This window comes from Carettochelys insculpta, chromosome 10 (assembly GCF_033958435.1).
Source record: "Carettochelys insculpta isolate YL-2023 chromosome 10, ASM3395843v1, whole genome shotgun sequence".
Lineage (NCBI taxonomy): Eukaryota > Metazoa > Chordata > Testudines > Carettochelyidae > Carettochelys > Carettochelys insculpta.
This window is the reverse complement of record NC_134146.1, coordinates 20,817,957-20,834,364: the sequence shown is the minus strand read 5'-3', so window position 1 is coordinate 20,834,364 and position 16,408 is coordinate 20,817,957. Positions and strand designations below refer to the sequence as shown.

The window sequence follows — 16,408 nt, the reverse complement described above, 5'->3', positions numbered from 1 at the left end:
CCTAACGTCGATTTCAACTTCGAAATAGCACTCAACACGTGTAGCCGTGATGGGCGCTATTTCGAAGTTGGCGCCGCTACTTCGAAGTAGCGTGCACATGTAGACGTGGCCATGGTGTGTCTCCTGCAAGCTGGGAGGGCTGACTTGACCTTATGAATGTACTTTTTTTTTTTTTTGTCAAAATGCCCTTCAAGTCTTCTGCCAAACACCTTGGAAACATTTCAGAAGGTTTTTATCAGGTTTGTATGTTGATGATGGCTTAAATGCTAAAAGAGGTTATCAAATACCCTTCAATCGCCAACACTTTTCCACCTAAAAACAAAGTCATGCTTCCTTTTCCTATTTTGTGTTTTGAAATAGTACCAGTGTAAGCCATTAAAAAGTTTTCTCAGCCAAAATCTGTGATAACTGATAAGTTCCTGTCTCCAGGTGATTTCAAGAAATAAATTGGTGGGGGACACAGATCCTCCAGCTGATAAATGATTGGTACAAACAGGAGAGCTGTCACCCAAAAATATTTTTGCAATCGAAAGCACACATCTAACATGGCAGCAGTTCAGAGCTACCCAAATACTTTTTCCCAAAGTCTGAGGTCATGTTGAGTGGTCAGTGGCGGGTTTCTGGTGGCCAGCCTTCCTCCTGGTTACTAGGGAATTGAGCATCAGCCTCCTAGCTCATAGAAAACCTCTTTTAATTTCTCCAAGTTACACACATTGCTCTTACAAGTTGCTCAAAATAAAACTAATAAATCATAGGGTATGTCTACACTAGCCCCAATCTTCGAAATGGCCATGCAAATGGCCATTTTGAAGATTACTAATGAGGTGCTGAAATACATATTCAGCACCTCATTCGCATGTCGCCAACCACGGCTCTTTGAAATTGCCACTTTTTGCTGCCACGTGGCTCGTTCAGACAGGGTTCCTTTTCGAAAGGACCCCGGGAACTTCGAAATCCCCTTATTCCTATCTGCTGCAGCATGCTAATATGCATTTCAGCTAATGCTAATAGGCATTTCAGTGCCTCATTAGTAATCTTCGAAATGGCCATTTGCGTGGCCTTCTCAAAGATTTGGGCAAGTGTAGACACAGCCATAGTAATCCCTTGCAAACTGTTTTTCTAGCAAGCAACTCCTACTTACAACATCAGCAAAAACTCATGATACGGGACACCCACATCCAAGATCAGCCAGCCACACTTTCACCCAGTATCATGATTTTCCATCCTTACCAGCAAAACTGCAGCTGCAAATATTTCCTATGCTTATACAAAGCTCAAGTTATTTGTAATGATGCGGTGTTCTCGCTTCCAGTTAATGGCATCTGAGTGCACAAAACAGCTGTGGTATTGTCAGAGCTGTTTATTTTGTAACAATGTCTTACAGTTACACAACTGCTTGTTTGTTTTTTTTTAAAATATACAGTAAAAGCATTGTATGAAAAGGAGAGAGAGGCCTATGAAATAGTATATTTTAGCTGAAAAATTAGAACCAGAAGATTACACTTTGTTACTTCTTTTGGCTGACCTTATTTCACAGATCTAGGACTTCTTTTAAACTTTCATTTCCCAAGCTCCCTGTGTGCCATTCTCCCTAATGCCTCAATTTCAGGGACCTTTCTGCAGTTCCCCTACTCTCCCCTCATGCTAGGCGCTCTCTAGCTACGTCTACACTGGGATGCTACGTAGTGAAATCTAAATAGCTATTTCAACGCGTAACATCCACGCATTCTCCAGGGCTGGTGCCGATGACGTTCGGCGTCGATGTAGGAAAATGCTACATTGAAATGGGCCCCGCAGGGGACCATCTACACATAAAAGTGGCCCCAATCGGAAAGAGGGGGCTAGGAAAGCCTGTGGACAGGGTCACAGGGTGGACTAGCCCTTCCGGGGCAACAGCAAGCCGCTCCCTTAAAGGGCCCCTCCCAGACACACGCGGCCTGCACAGCGTGAGGTCCCCAGAGCTGACAACTGGTTGCAGACCCTGTGCATGCAGCATGGACCCCCAGCTGCAGCGGCAGCCAGAAGCCCTGAGGGCCGTATCTGAGGCAGGGGCTGCCCTGCTTGGCGCTGTGGAGGAGGCCACCCAGCCCCTCCTGGAAGATAAGGTCTCCTCCTCGGGGGATGAAGGAGCTGCCCCAGACCATCATGGGGCCCTCCTGCCCCCACCCCCCCTGCCAGATGTGCCACCGGCTATGGAGGTACCCCACAATCATGGAGTGGTGGGAGCGCCTGGTCCTCGAGCAGTGGGATAACAACCACTGGCTCTGGAATTTCCGGATGAACCAGCAGACATTCTTCGAGCTCTGCCAGTGGCTCACCCCTGCCCTGCAGCACCAGGACACCCCTATGCGGCGTGCCCTCACCGTTGAGAAACTGGTCGGCATCGCTGACTGGAAGCTGGCCACTCCAGACAGCTACCAATCGATAGGACAGCAGTTTGGTGTGGATGCGGCCATCACGGAGTTTGCTGGCATGGGGTTCCCCAACTGCTTCAGGTCACTGGATGGGACCCATGTCCCTATCCGCGCCCCAGAGTGCAGCAGAGGATGCTTCGTGAACAGGAAGTACTACCACTCGGTGGTCCTCCAGGCCCTGGCTCATGCGCCCCTACACGGACCACCTCGGCGCCAGCCAGGAGTGATTCAACACCCGCCGGAACCATGCACGCCAGGTGGTTGAGTGGACTTTCGGCTGCCTCAGAGGCTGCTGGAGGTGCCTCCTCACCAGCCTGGATGCAGGGCTCCCCAATGTCCCCCAGGTTGTGGGAGTGTGCTGCGCACTCCACAACCTGGTGGAGAGCAAGGGGGAGGCCTTCGTGCAGGGCTGGGCTGTGGAGGCTGGCATGGCCTACCCCCTAGTCAGCCGCTGACCCAAATTGCCAAGCCGACCACAAGGGGTCTGGGTCCAGGAGGCCCTGCAGGCCCATTTTGACCAGGCTGTGGGGTGAGCGCTAGCGGAGCCAGCCTGGTAGGCCATCCACTGCCCCCACCACCACCCACTACACACTACACTGCCCCAGTGCCCACACTACTGCGCCTTGAGAGCACACAACACACTTTTTTTTGTTTTAAATAAACTGAACATTATTGAAACCCAACAAAACAATGAATATTTTCAAACAGGAATGGGGAATTATGTCCATTGGCGGGGCATGACAACTATTTTACGCGGGGGGGGGACTATCTACAAAGCGGGGGCCTGGGTGGCCCAGTCCTTGGTCCCCTTCCCCCTACTGTCCAGCACCTGGCTTGGGGCGGGGGGCGCAACACACACCTGGGCCGGAGGCCCCCTCAAGGCTGGGTGGGGGCCGGGAGGACCGGCAGGTATGGCTGGGCCAGCTCCTGAGCCCTGTGGTCCTCCTCCTCCTCAGCGGGCTCCAGGGAAGGTGGAGGGTGGCTGGGAGGGATGGTGGTCGGAGCAGCGGGAGGCGGCAACCACTCAGCGATCTGCTCAAAGGTCCTCATGAAGGACGCCCAGGCCTCCTGGCGCCAGGCCAGCACTCCCTTCTGCAAGTGAAGCCGGTGCTCCTCCACTTGCAGGCGGTGCTCTGATACCTCCCCCTGGTGCCAGACGGTGGCAAGGAGCTGGGGGTGTCAGCGGTCACCTGTGGCTGGTTCCAGTGGTGGCAGGCTCATCCTGGGGCTGGTCCCTGCTCTGTTCCCTGGCTGCCACAGTGCGATGTCCCAGGCGGGTTGTCTGGCATGACGGATGCAGCGCCCACACTGTCATGGTCCTCAAATGGTGCAGGTGTGGAAAAGAGCAGGGAAGGGCAAAGACAGTCGTTAGTCTGGACCCTGACCCATGGCCCACACCCCCGCATCCCTCCGCTGCTGGGTCCCCATCTCCTGTCCCCCAGGATGATGATGGGTGTGGTGACCCCCCCCTGTTGGTTGACCCCCTTTGGGGATTCTGCTCGCCCCTACCCCCAGGGATGGGGCCTGGCGCTATCCTGGGGGCGGGGGCAGGTGCTGACGGGCTCTGGGGGCCGTGCCACTGCTGTCCCAGGGCTGTGGTCTGGCTGGGCCATGGTGGGCTGTGGTCAGCTGGGTGTGGGGGGGTCCTGGTCGTGTCCCTTGCCCCCGTCCCTTAACCCAGGCGTCTGCGCCTGGGGTACATACCTGACGGTCCGCTCCCATGGTTGGGGAGCACCCATCAGGTGGACACCCTGCTGGAGCTGTGGGAGGGGAGGTCGATGAGGAGCCCCCTCTCGCTGGAGCCCTCCTCCTCCTCCTCCCCTGTCCTGGGGTGGGCTCCTCTGAGGGCCCCTGGGGTGCAGGGCTGGACTCCGGTCTGGCCTCCAGCTCCGGGGCCTGCTGGAGCTCGTCGGCCAAGGTGTCAAGGGTGGCCGGGGGTGGTGGGAGGAGGTGCACTGGGGCCCAGGATCTCCCTGAGCTCCCTGTAAAAGGGACAAGTGGCAGGGTTGGCCCCAGACCACCTGACCATGTCCCGGCCCTGGACATAACCCTGCCACAGCTCCTTGACTTTACTCCTGACATGGTCAGGAGTACGGACAGGGATGTTAAGATCTAGGATGTAAGATGCAGGATTCTGTTTGCTAACCTCTTTGCGATGCATGTGATGCACCCTTTGACAAATAAATACTACTCTGTTCTGGTGAAGCTCTTTATCACCACAAACTCATTCTGCCATAGTCTTCTGGAGAAAATGAGGGTACAAATGCCAACACTAGTTTGACTTTTCAGGTTAACATGATTAGTAAACAGTAGGGCTACAGGCCAGAGATCCAGTCTGAATGGTTGGACCTTATGGTTCTACACAGAGTGAGGTGTAGGAGGTCTATCATCCGAGGGATGTAGTCATGAAGTATGAAAAGGGATCAAAAGCTCAGCTTGCTCTCTAAGGCTTGTCTGTACTATACTAGGCTTGTCTACTACTACAACCTGGTCAGAATTGATCTTCCAGAGTTCAATTTCTCATGTCTGGTAGAGATGCATGAAATGGATCTGTCTGAGGTTGGCAGTTGACCCCTTTTCTCCTTGCTATTGTGAGGAGGAAAGGGAAGTTAGCAGGACAGATGCTCTAGATACTCAATTTCCATAGCTAGCATTACATATCTGAAATTGACTTATTCTCCTAGTATAGACCTGGCCTAACTATAGAATCCCCATTCCTTTCCTCCCACCATACCAGGGGCTCTATAGTTCTTCTTTCTGCCAGGGATTCTGTGTGCCTTCAGTCCTCCCTTTCCCTCTTACTTTACCTTTTCCAGTCACCTTTTTCCATTGTTTCTTATTCTTTCAGGGTGTCAGCATTTTGTACTGTATTGGGAGGGTGGATAGAGCTGATATGGAGGTGGTATTATCATGAAAGATGTTAAAGGCTTTCATTACTTCTTTCTTTGATCTGTAGATAATTACAGAGTAGTTGAATGTGCTCATTCTGTTGCCCAGCTGGTAGGGATAATTTGGGTCTCCCATTTCTCTCCTCCTGTTTTTTTTATTTTAGTAAAATCCGGTGCTGCCTAAAACAGTCCTTGAAGTTCTGGAACTGATGTGATTTGGTGTTGAAAACCTCTCATGTTACATTCAGAGTGTCTATGTCTACACTATGGAGATCTTCCAAAAGAAGCTATTCCAGAAGATGTCTCCTGAAAGAACTTCTTTCAAAAGTGTGTGTCAACACATAAAAAAATGGATCAAAAGAGCGATCTGCTCTTTCGAAAGAACGGTCCATGGATCAAAAAATCAGGCCCCATGAAGACTTCTCTTTCAAAAAAAAGGACCTGCAGAGTGTCTACACACATTGTCTTTCGAAAGGAGCTTTCAAAGGACTCTTCCTGAAATGGGAAAGGAACAGTGATTTTGAAAGGGACATCACATTCTTTCAATTTACTTTCCAAAGAACATTTTTTGTGTGTATGTGCTCCACAGAATCTTTTGAAAGAGCCCCATTCTTTCGAAAAATCTTTTGAAAGTACTTGCTAGTGTACATACAGCCAGTTATGCCTTGAAGTAGAGAGTAAAGCTGCACAACTCTGACAAAAAATGGTGGTAGGAAACATTTCAGTCATTACTGATTCATTAAAATTTATATTATGCTGTTTCAGTGATGTGCTCAAAGTAATTCTTCCATACTACTGAAGTTAAATTTTAACCTACTTTTTTTTCACTTTGTTGGATTTCCTTTCATGTTACCACTAAAAACTTGGGTAAAATAAAATAAGAAAAATTACAGAAATGTTTAATATTCTACCTTAAACAGATAAATTCAAGGAAAATTAGTCTTTTATTTCATCACTTCAGGCAGATCTTCTAAGCTGTTGTAGTTGTGTGTTATATATTTCATGATACTTAAATTAAAATATTCTTTTATCAGAAAAAAGGCAAATTGAAGACCAACTTTAAGGGCTGGGTTAGTACCTTTTACTTAAAGGCCATGTTAAGTAACTTACCCATTCTTTGAGGTGAAGTGGAGTTTTGACAGAGAAAGGAGTGCTGAATGAGAATCTAATGATGGCTCTTGGCTCTAGAATGTCTTCCTTTGGTCAGTCAACTTAATTAGTAACGTGGGCTAGCTCTACTCTGACTTAAATCCCATGTGACATTTCAGTGGGATTTCATAAGAAGTGAATGAGGTGGAATTTGACCCATAGTTTCTTAGTATTCAGTATTTTTTTACTTTACTAATAATTAAACCATTCATTAGAATTTTTTATTTTAAATTGAAAATTTTGTTCTCTTTATTTTCAGGTTTTGTGAATGATTCAGCTGCTAAATGCATTGTGGCTTTACGCTTAACTGTGGTGGTAAAAGTCAGCACCTGCATGCCTGTTGGAAGCCACTCAGAAGATTTTGAGTGTTTGGGAAAGGGAAAATGTGTCACAAAACCCTCTGAGGTAAGGTGAAACATTATCAAAAGCATTATTTAATGAGTAGAGATTAAATGAGGTAGACCTACTGCATAGCTGATATGTTTATACTTGTGTGTCTATGCTAATTCCACTGTGTATGCATGCATGTCTGTATGTTTAAAAAGTTGGTAAAAGCTGAATAATAATGGTGTACTTATTTGCCACATCATTTGCAAAACTAAAAATATGGAAAGCAATGAAATAATTAGAGATGGGAAGAATCAAGCACTGCACCGATAACAAAAACATTATTCATATCAAGTATAAAGTAATGCATGTTTCATCAGAACAAGCTTTCACCTTCAAGGAATACTTTTCTTCACCAGTTGTCTCAAAATATAAATGTGCCCCCTTTTAAAACAAATGCATTAATTGATAAATGTTCACAATAATGATGCCCATAGTGTTGTATTGGAAATTTCTTAAATATTTCGGTAAAAGATTAGTAGAATGGGTAAACAGCTTCCCCTGATGACTAGCCTGGAAAGCAGCGCCTGCACTGAAGAATGTTGGGTTGCGATAAGGGGTGAAGCCAAATCTTCACATGAACCTGCAGATCTGCACCGTACAGTTAGTGCAGTCTACATAGCTCTGTTGTTTTAAGGTTTTGTGAAATCTTGTACCGTTTGTGCTATGTATACTAGTCTATGTGAGAACTTGCTCGGAAATTATAAAATGGCACCACTGATTCCTCTGTGTGTAACCATATATCAGCTTGGATGAAACGAGGCAGAGCTATTTAAAGGTTTAATATCTATCTATCTATCTATCTAAGAACTGGAAAAGGTACAGAGAGGGGTAACAAAAAGTGAGTTACATCTATGGAACAGCTTCCATATGAGCAGAAATTAAAAAGACTGGACTTTGGAAAAGGAAAGTTTAAAGGGACATCTGAGAGAGGTCTATAAAATCAAGACTGGTGTGGAAAAAGTGAATACGGAAGCATGTTTTTACCCCTTCATATACCACAAGAACCAGGGGATCACCCAGTGAAATGAACTGGCAGTACCTTTAAAAACATACATGCTTATATTTCATCACACAATGTACAGTCAACCTCTAAAAGGCTTTGCCAGAGGATGTTGTAAAGACTATAACTGGACTCAGAAAAAAATTTAGTGAGTTCATGCTTTTGGTGTTCCTAAGCCTGTGACTTCCATATACTGGGACTGGATGATGAGGAGGGATCACTAGTTAATTGCCCTGTTCTGTTCATTCTCTCTGAAGCATCTGGCATTGGCCACTGTCATAAGACACAGCAAATGCTGAGCTAAATGGGCAATTGGTCTGACCTACTATGACAGGTGTTAGCAATTTTCAGCACACAGACCATCAGGGTAACCCACTTGTACACTGGGAGGCATTTTGTTTGCATTGACCATCTGCAAGCCCTGCCCTCCACAGCTCCCCGGAGCCATGGTTTGCCATTCCAGCCAATGGAAGTGTGGGAAGCAGGGCACGCTGGCAGCTGCAGATTGCTGACCCCTGCACAATGACAATTCTGATTTTTTTGTGTTACATTGGCTGGGTCTACACTAGTACCCCCCTTTCGAAAGGAGGATGCTAATGAGACACGTTGGAGTATGCTAATAAGGTGCTGCAAAGAATATGCAGCACCTCATTAGCATAATGGTGGCTGTGGTGCTTAGAAAGTTCCGCTTTCAATCGTGCGCGGCTCATCAACATGGGGTCCTTTTCGAAAGGACCCTGCACACTTCGAAATCCCATATAACCAGATAGGAATAAGGGGATTTCAGAGTGTGCAGGGTCCTTTTGAAAAGGACCCCATGTAGACACGCTGCGCTCGATCAAAAGTGGCACTTTCGAAGTGCTGTGGCTGCCATAATGCTAATCCATTGCAGTGCCTCTATCCCAAAGTGTCTCACTGGCATCCTCCTTGTGAAACGGGGGTGCTAGTGTAGACCCAGCCATTATGTTCTTCCTTAGGGCACCTGGTTACTGTGCCTGTCAACTTTTCTTTCCTTTTAATGAGACTATTTTGAAGGACTATAGTAAAGATACCAGAGCGACATCTGCCTACCGCTGCTCACAGTGCGGAAAGGACTGCCACTCCTGGATTGGATTGCACAGCCACAGAAGACACTGCTCGAATCAGTCCAACTGGGGCGCAAACCCATGATCCCTCAGGATCGAAGGATGCCTACTACTACCTAGTAAAGATAATAGGAATTTCATAGTTCACTTTGTGGATTCATAGTTTGGACAAAATAACATGCAAAGATAAGAGTATTCCTATTACAAAACCTTCTGCCAAACTCTGCTGTGTGAATGTGATTTTTACCAAGCTTAACCTGTGTATCTCTGAATTAAGGCACATGTTCTCTGATAGTCTGTATGGAAAATGTCTTGTGTTTATATACTGTTTTTACTACATGAACAACAAAAAATTTAGAGCACAGTAAAAATCCAGATTAATGTGCATTTTTAATTTTCGCTTGGGAGAAAAAAGTGCTGGCTGTTGAACCATTATTAACATATGTGAGCCTTCTGTGCACAGAAAAGTTGGCATGTTTGTGAAATTAAGTAATAGCTCAGCTGCTACCATTTACTAATTTAAACTCTAAATAAAAGCACATTATACTGACAGAAAATTATAGTTTGAACTGCGCTGATAATAACTGAATTGTTAGAGATCACATACCCATGATAGTTTTAAAATCTGGAAGACTGGAACAGCTTCTTCAGACCCGAAGTATGCAATTTTTAAAATACTTGTGATAATATATATATACAGCATTACTACAGGCTGAACCTCTCTAATATGGAATTCTCTCATCTGGCATCATCCATAATCTGTCTTGATTGTAGTAAACTGGACGACTACTTACATTGTTGTGACCAAGTTTCCCGTGTTCCCATGCAGTTTGTTTACAGCCACCTGGCTCTCAGTGTTCTGTCTGTTATTTAGCTGTAGGTTACCCCAAATGTCTTCTAAGAGCCCCGTAAGCAGTGGAAGTGTTGGTACTGCTGCTAGACAATATTGCTCTCCCATGATCTGGAAAATTCTCTCCTCTGGCACTGGTCAGGTCCCCAGGGTGCCGGACAAGAGAGGTTCAACATGTACAAGATTATTTTAGAAATAAATTTTACTTTCCAATTTTAGTGCCTTACTGTAGTAGTTGTCTATCAGTGTTGTTCATTCTAGTACATATTTCCTATTTCATAAACTAGTTTAATTTTTAAATGCATTTCCTTTTAAATTTAAAAATTTTATTTCAGAGCCACGTCTTTCTAAATCCCATAAGCAACTTGTATAATATTATGTTGCATCCTTAGCATGGGGCATCATAATATGATTGCAGGCTTGTTATTCAGTAAAATAATTACTTAATTTAGTAAGGATAATTTTATTTGTGTTAATTCTTACATGCATTAATTAATACTCTAAAAGCACAGGTACAAAATATGAAACTTTATAAGAGTAGTTCTGCCGATATTCATTTGGAAGATGAAGCATATGAGCTGGAATGTTTCTTTTTCCCTGGCTATGTCTACACTGCAGTGACCTGTTGACAGAAATCACTGTCAGAAAAGATCTTCTGGCAAAACTTCTGTTGATAAGTCACGTCCACATAGAAAAACAAATCAAAAGAGCAATCTGATCTGTCAACAGAGAGTGGCCAGACTACCTGGCTACTCTCTCAACAGAATGGCCAACCAGAAGCTCAGCAAACAGGGCTGCCCAGTGAACCAGAAGCCCTGTCTGTCGACAGAGGGCTCCCCGGGGAATCTACACAGCTTTTTGGCTGACGGAAACTTTCGACAAAGGCACCCTTCCTTACCACAGAGAGGCAGAACGCTGGCAGTGGAAGTGCTGAGCTTTGGCAACAGTCTGTCAACAAAACACATTTTGCATGTAGACGCTCTGCGACTTTTGTTGACAAAACCCTGGTTTTGTCAATAAAACTCTCTAGTGTAGATGCAGCCCCTGTGTATTTTTCCACGTTCTTTCTCTTTTCCCCCCATCTGTTAATACATTATATTATACTATATACATCTAAAGTATCTGATTGTTTTGGAAATGATGATGTATTAGTGTATTCCGTGTTTCATTTGTGAAGATATGTATATTTTTAATTAACCTACTTTTGTAGATCTTTCACCTATACCATTTAAAAAAATAAAGGTTCTTCCCTATCAAGCAGGGTGTGTCAACTTTCATCTTCAAAATCCCATTCAGTATCCAACACATTACCTTCAAACCTTTGGAATACGCAGCATAGGCCTTTATGCAAGGCAGGCATTAAATTCAGATCCCTCACTGAGAATGCCCAGTCAGTTGATCCCAGTTGTTAGCCTTTATTGTTGTAAAGCCTTAGAACCATGTAAAGAATCAGTCTATAGGGAGAACAAGGCATCATGCCATTTAAAAGTTTAAAAGTAAAAACTCAGAAAAAGAGGATTATTTTTGCAAGTAGTGGCCTTTTACATTGACAAATTTCAAAGCACAGTTGTTTTGATGAGCTCTGTAGCTGGTAGATAAACAACGTACATTTTTTCACAAAAATGTGAAATAGGTAAGTTGTTAGAAAATTTCAAATTTCAAACCTTCTTTACAGCAGCTCTATTTAAAATGAAAGCATTGAACCTCATTCAGAAATCATTTGCTATCACTGCCAACCACACAGAATAGCTGTAGATATGCTGGAGGGTAGGGATAGTGTCCAGAATGACCTAGACAAAGTGGAGGATTGGGCCAACTTGATGAAGTTTAAACAAGAAGAAATACAGAGTCCTGCACTTAGGACATAAGAGTCCCAAACACTGTTACAGGTTGGAGATCATAGTTCTGCAGAAAAGGACCCGGGCATTGCAGTGGATGAGAACCTGTACATGAGTCAACAATGTATCCTCGTGGCCAAGAAGGCTAATGGCATTTTGGGCTGCATTAGTACGAGCATTGCCCCAGATCTAAGAAAGTGATTGTTCCCCTTTAATCAACACTGGTGAGGCTACATCTGGAATATTGTGCCAGTTCTGAGGCCCCCCATTATAAAAAGGATGTGGACGTATTGGAGAAAGTTCGGGGGGGGCAACAAAAATGATTAGGGGACTGGAGCACGTGATGTCTGAGGAGAGGCTGAGGGATTTAGGCTCATTTAGACTACAGAAGAGAAGAGTGAGGGGGAATTTGATAGCAGCCTTCAAATTCCTGGAGATAGGTTACAAAGAGGAAGGAGAATGACTGACTGTTTTCACTTGTGGAGTCATGTGAGGAGCTTCTTATATTCTTGGTAGGCTTTGTTAGGGGAGTGTGATGGGATGGAAGACTTGTGGCCTTGTCCCATCATCCAAATCATAGAGAAGTCCTCCAAGGAGGCTAGAGCAGCCAAAAGAAGTTTGGAGAATCAGGAGTCAGAAAGGCCTGTAAAAAGGAGATGCAGCACCAGAAACAGTGCAGTGTGGCTGGAGACTTTGCGGAGGGAAGATGTACCTTGGAGAGCTCCATGTGGAGGGTTGCCCAGCACTGCGGACTGCCAGCAGGTGCTGACACACTGCAGGTAGGGCCCTGAGAAGAGCAAGGACTCTTTTGAGAGCTATTATAGAAAGTGTGCTGAGACAGGCCTTGCTAACAGGAGGCCCTGGAAGGGGTTTATATCTCCACAGAGTGGGGGTTGGTTGGAGGGCTGAGGGTATAAAAACAATTGAGTTGATATGGACTGTGAATCAGCTGTGATGGCCGAGTAACTGAAAGACTTACTATTGTATCTAGAGAGAGGTAGCTGGAGGCTAAGCAGCCAAAGGACTTTATTGAACTTTCGAGGAGTACAGGCACCCACATCCCCCCACCACTGATGGGGGTGCCCAGAAAGACCCATCAGAAGTGGAACCCATTACAGGGAGGAACACCACCTCATGAAGTTGCCTAATTTATTGAGTGTGTATAGATTATGTATCAATTTTCCTTTAGAGTTTCCAATTAAACTCCCAACTGACAAATTAATCAGTTAAACTTCTGAGGCTTACTAGGTTCCTGCCCCAGAGCTAAGCACAGTAGAAAGATTACTTTCTAATTCAGTTTTGTACTGGGGACCCTGATATGCCCAGCAGTGATACTCATACTGGTGACAGCTGAGACTTTAATAATTTTTATTAATACAGTTAATACAAATGTTCCAAAACAATAGAGAATGAAACTATAGTGTAAAATGAGACTGACATCCCAAATCAACCCATATGTGTGCTTTCACAAGTCTTATGGAGACTTAAAAGAGGGAAGGGAGATTGTGATCTATCAAAGTCCTATTTGATTTCTGGCAAGCCAAGCTAGTCCAATAGGTAAGGTCCTGAGAGCTCTCTAGTTTCTGTGGTGGTTTGGCCTATTATAGGGTCCAGTGGATGCCCTAACTATGTACACAAATGTTCTCCTTCCTCCAACCAGAACTAAATTTGTTACCCTGGTAGTATTGGGATGTCCTTAGCCTATAAGTTAGCATATTAATTATCCTAAGGCCATTGTCACTTGTCAGTTAGTTGCCATACCAGTCCTGCAATTACATAGATACAGAAGTTCTTATCCAAAATACATAAAATATTTCCTTGCCATAATCTGGTAGTCATTTCATGCACTGTTAGCAAATTGCAACTGTTAACTAAGCAAAAATCTTAAGTTCCCCTGTAACTCAATGCTTTTACTGGTTACCTTGTTTAGGTTAAGGTTTGTAGGCCTCAAGTCTCATGCTAACTGCTCAGAGTCTCACAGGGTTTGGGCCTGTGTAGGTTCCTCCTATTACCACTGGATACAGTGTTTCCATTCTGGAGGCTACAATGGTCAGTGTTAACTGAGCCAGGTAACATATCTAAAAGAATCAGGAATGGTGATCATCAGTGATCACAACTGGTTCAATTTGTGCTTTGCCCTAAGACTAACTGGGGCCACAGTTGTCTCAAGAATCTTCCTCCGGAAATGAAAGTTTGAGTCTTGGAGATAGCTGTAGAGAGGTTGTCTTGATCAAGGGTCTAACAATTATTTCGTGGAAAAAGAAAGGGAGCTGTGCTAGTCTATATACTATCAAAAACAAAAAAGAAAAAAATGATCAAGGTGAGCAAATCAGAGAGTAGATGGGTAGAAGCGGGGGGAAGGTCAAGAATTAGATTAAGCCAAGTAATTCTAATTCTTGACCTTCCCCTCCTCCCCTTCTACCTCTTTACTCTCTGATTTACTCACCTTGATCAGTCAAGTAGCACTTTAACAAAATAATTTATTAGGTGAGCTTTCATGGGACAGCCCCACTTCTTCAGACCATAGCCATACCAGAACAGACTCAATATTTAAGGCACAGAGAACCAAAAACAATAATCAAGGACAAATCAGAAAAAAAATGATCAAGGTGAGCAAATCAGAGAGTAGACAGGTAGAAGGGGGCAGGGGGAAGGTCAAGAATTAGAACTAGTTGGCTTAATCTAATTCTTGACCTCCCTCCCCGCCCCCTTCTACCTGTCTACTCTCTGATTTGCTCACCTTGATCACTTTTTTCTGATTTGTCCTCCTTGATTACTGTTTTTGGTTCTTTGTGCCTTAAATATTGAGTCTGTTCTGGTCTGGCTATGGTCTGAAGAAGTGGGTCTGTCCCATGAAAGCTCACCTAATAAATTATCTTGTTAGTCTTTAAAGTGCTATTTGACTGATTTTTTGTTTGGAAAAAGAAGTTATCTTACTGGTGCCTTTTCCCCGTGGCCCTCCACTGCTTTCCCAAATGGCATTTATGTGATCCATACATGCACAGTAGTAGACAGAAGGGCTCAGATAGGTCCTCACATATTTATCTATTTATTCATGCAGTGAAAGGGTGTGCAGATATCATTTTTGGAGGTCGTGGAGGCAATTATATACGCTGAATCAAAAAGAGATGTATATATTCATTCCATCACAGGCCATTTATTTACACATTGTTCTTTATCATAGCAGTTGCAAGAGGCTGAAATGTCATCTTATTAGGTTTTCAAACTGAACCATTATTTTATTAGTCCTCCAAAATAAGCAGCTATCCAACACGCATTTTCTGGCCCACAGAGTAATATATTTTTTTTTTAATACCAGGTTATTTAGAGATCATCCTGGAAATGTGGTATGACATCAATCCCCTTTCAAACCAGCCTAATGCAAGGATATGGGGAATTCAGTTCTTGTATACATCTGTTGAACAATAATGACAGGAACATATTTATTAAGGGAATAAGTTGCAATTGGAACAACATCTAGCACACTATAGCTTATGGCTGACTACCAGCAGCAGATGGAGCCATTGGACCAAGAGAAGCCGTAGAGAGGTAGATACCAAAGAGGTAGATACCAACACATTATAGGCAGCAAGAACTAGAAACAGAATTAGCAATATTCGTCATAAGTCTTCATTCTCTACAATTTTAACTTGGGTTCAAAATTATAACATGTCTTTAATTTTTACAGAAAACAATCCTTCTGTTCATTGGTGCATACTTCAGGAAATCCCTTAAACTAACATTTATGATCTCTAGAAATGCAGATAAACTACTTTTAAATCTCATTCTAAACTGGGAATAATCTGCCAAGGCATTGGCTAGGTTTCTGATGTCCAAATACAGTGAATTTCTGATATTTTTTTCATCGCACTGAGAATAAAAATATAATTTTATTTATTTGTTCTTAATTACTTTTCAAACATTAATTTTCTTGCTTTTTAGCCCTAGAATTTAAGACTAGAAACATGGATTCAGAGCCAGTATGAATAGTTTAGTTTTAATGAACTTGATCATGGGAAGTCATGTTTAGTTGAGTGAGATGTTTTTAGCCATTATCTTCCTTATCCAAGGTGAGAGAGGACCTGGAATGGCTTGGTGATTTTCCTGACAAGCAATTGTCAAAATTATATGCTCAGCGTGACTCAGTCATAGTGTCAGTTTCCCACAGGGCTGATCTTCTGTCCTTATTTTTACAAAGCTGAAGCTTTAATTCCATTATCTTTGCAACATGCTCTTTGTGTTTTTGTTTTTATGTGTAATTCATTCTCTTTGTCTTCCACTTTGCAAAGCATGTTCTTAGACAAATGTGTAGAAGGCCTAATGCCATGAATAAGCTAAAAGTTCCCATTGCTTCTAGAGCTAAGAGGACAATTAATGAACATCTTTGTGTGCTTATGTACCGTACCATTTTGATTCACATGTATTTCAATTCAAAAGAAAACATGTTTCCACATCTGCTTAACTAGAAAATAAAGTATGATTAATGGCTTCTTGTATTATTCATAGCCAGGCATGCTGTAATCTGTACAACATGTAAAACAGCAAACAAATGAGCTTGGGCCAGATCTAGAGCTCGTTATCCAGCTTTTACTCATTTCTCTCTCAGGCAAACTGCTGAGTAAGGAATATGATACCTCCGTGTTTGGATTTAGTTAAATGTTATTTTCTCCAGCTGTTGAATACAATATAATGAAATCAAAAGGTCTTCTAGGGCAGAGGTGCCACTCTGTGGCTGCTCTGAAGCACCCAGCTGGAAAAATTAGTGGGTGCTCAGCACCTACCAGTAGCCAAGCT

The 16,408-nt window shown here is 43.7% G+C and overlaps 1 protein-coding gene across 1 annotated transcript in view; it reads left to right on the top strand.

Annotated features, from left to right (window-relative positions):
- The window catches only part of DNER (delta/notch like EGF repeat containing), a 270,062-nt gene that overhangs the window by 146,309 nt on the left and 107,345 nt on the right, over nucleotides 1-16,408 (top strand). The window contains exon 5 of the mRNA XM_075003987.1: nucleotides 6,711-6,856. Coding sequence (XP_074860088.1) covers nucleotides 6,711-6,856 — 146 coding nt within the window. The remainder of the gene's footprint in view (nucleotides 1-6,710; nucleotides 6,857-16,408) is intronic.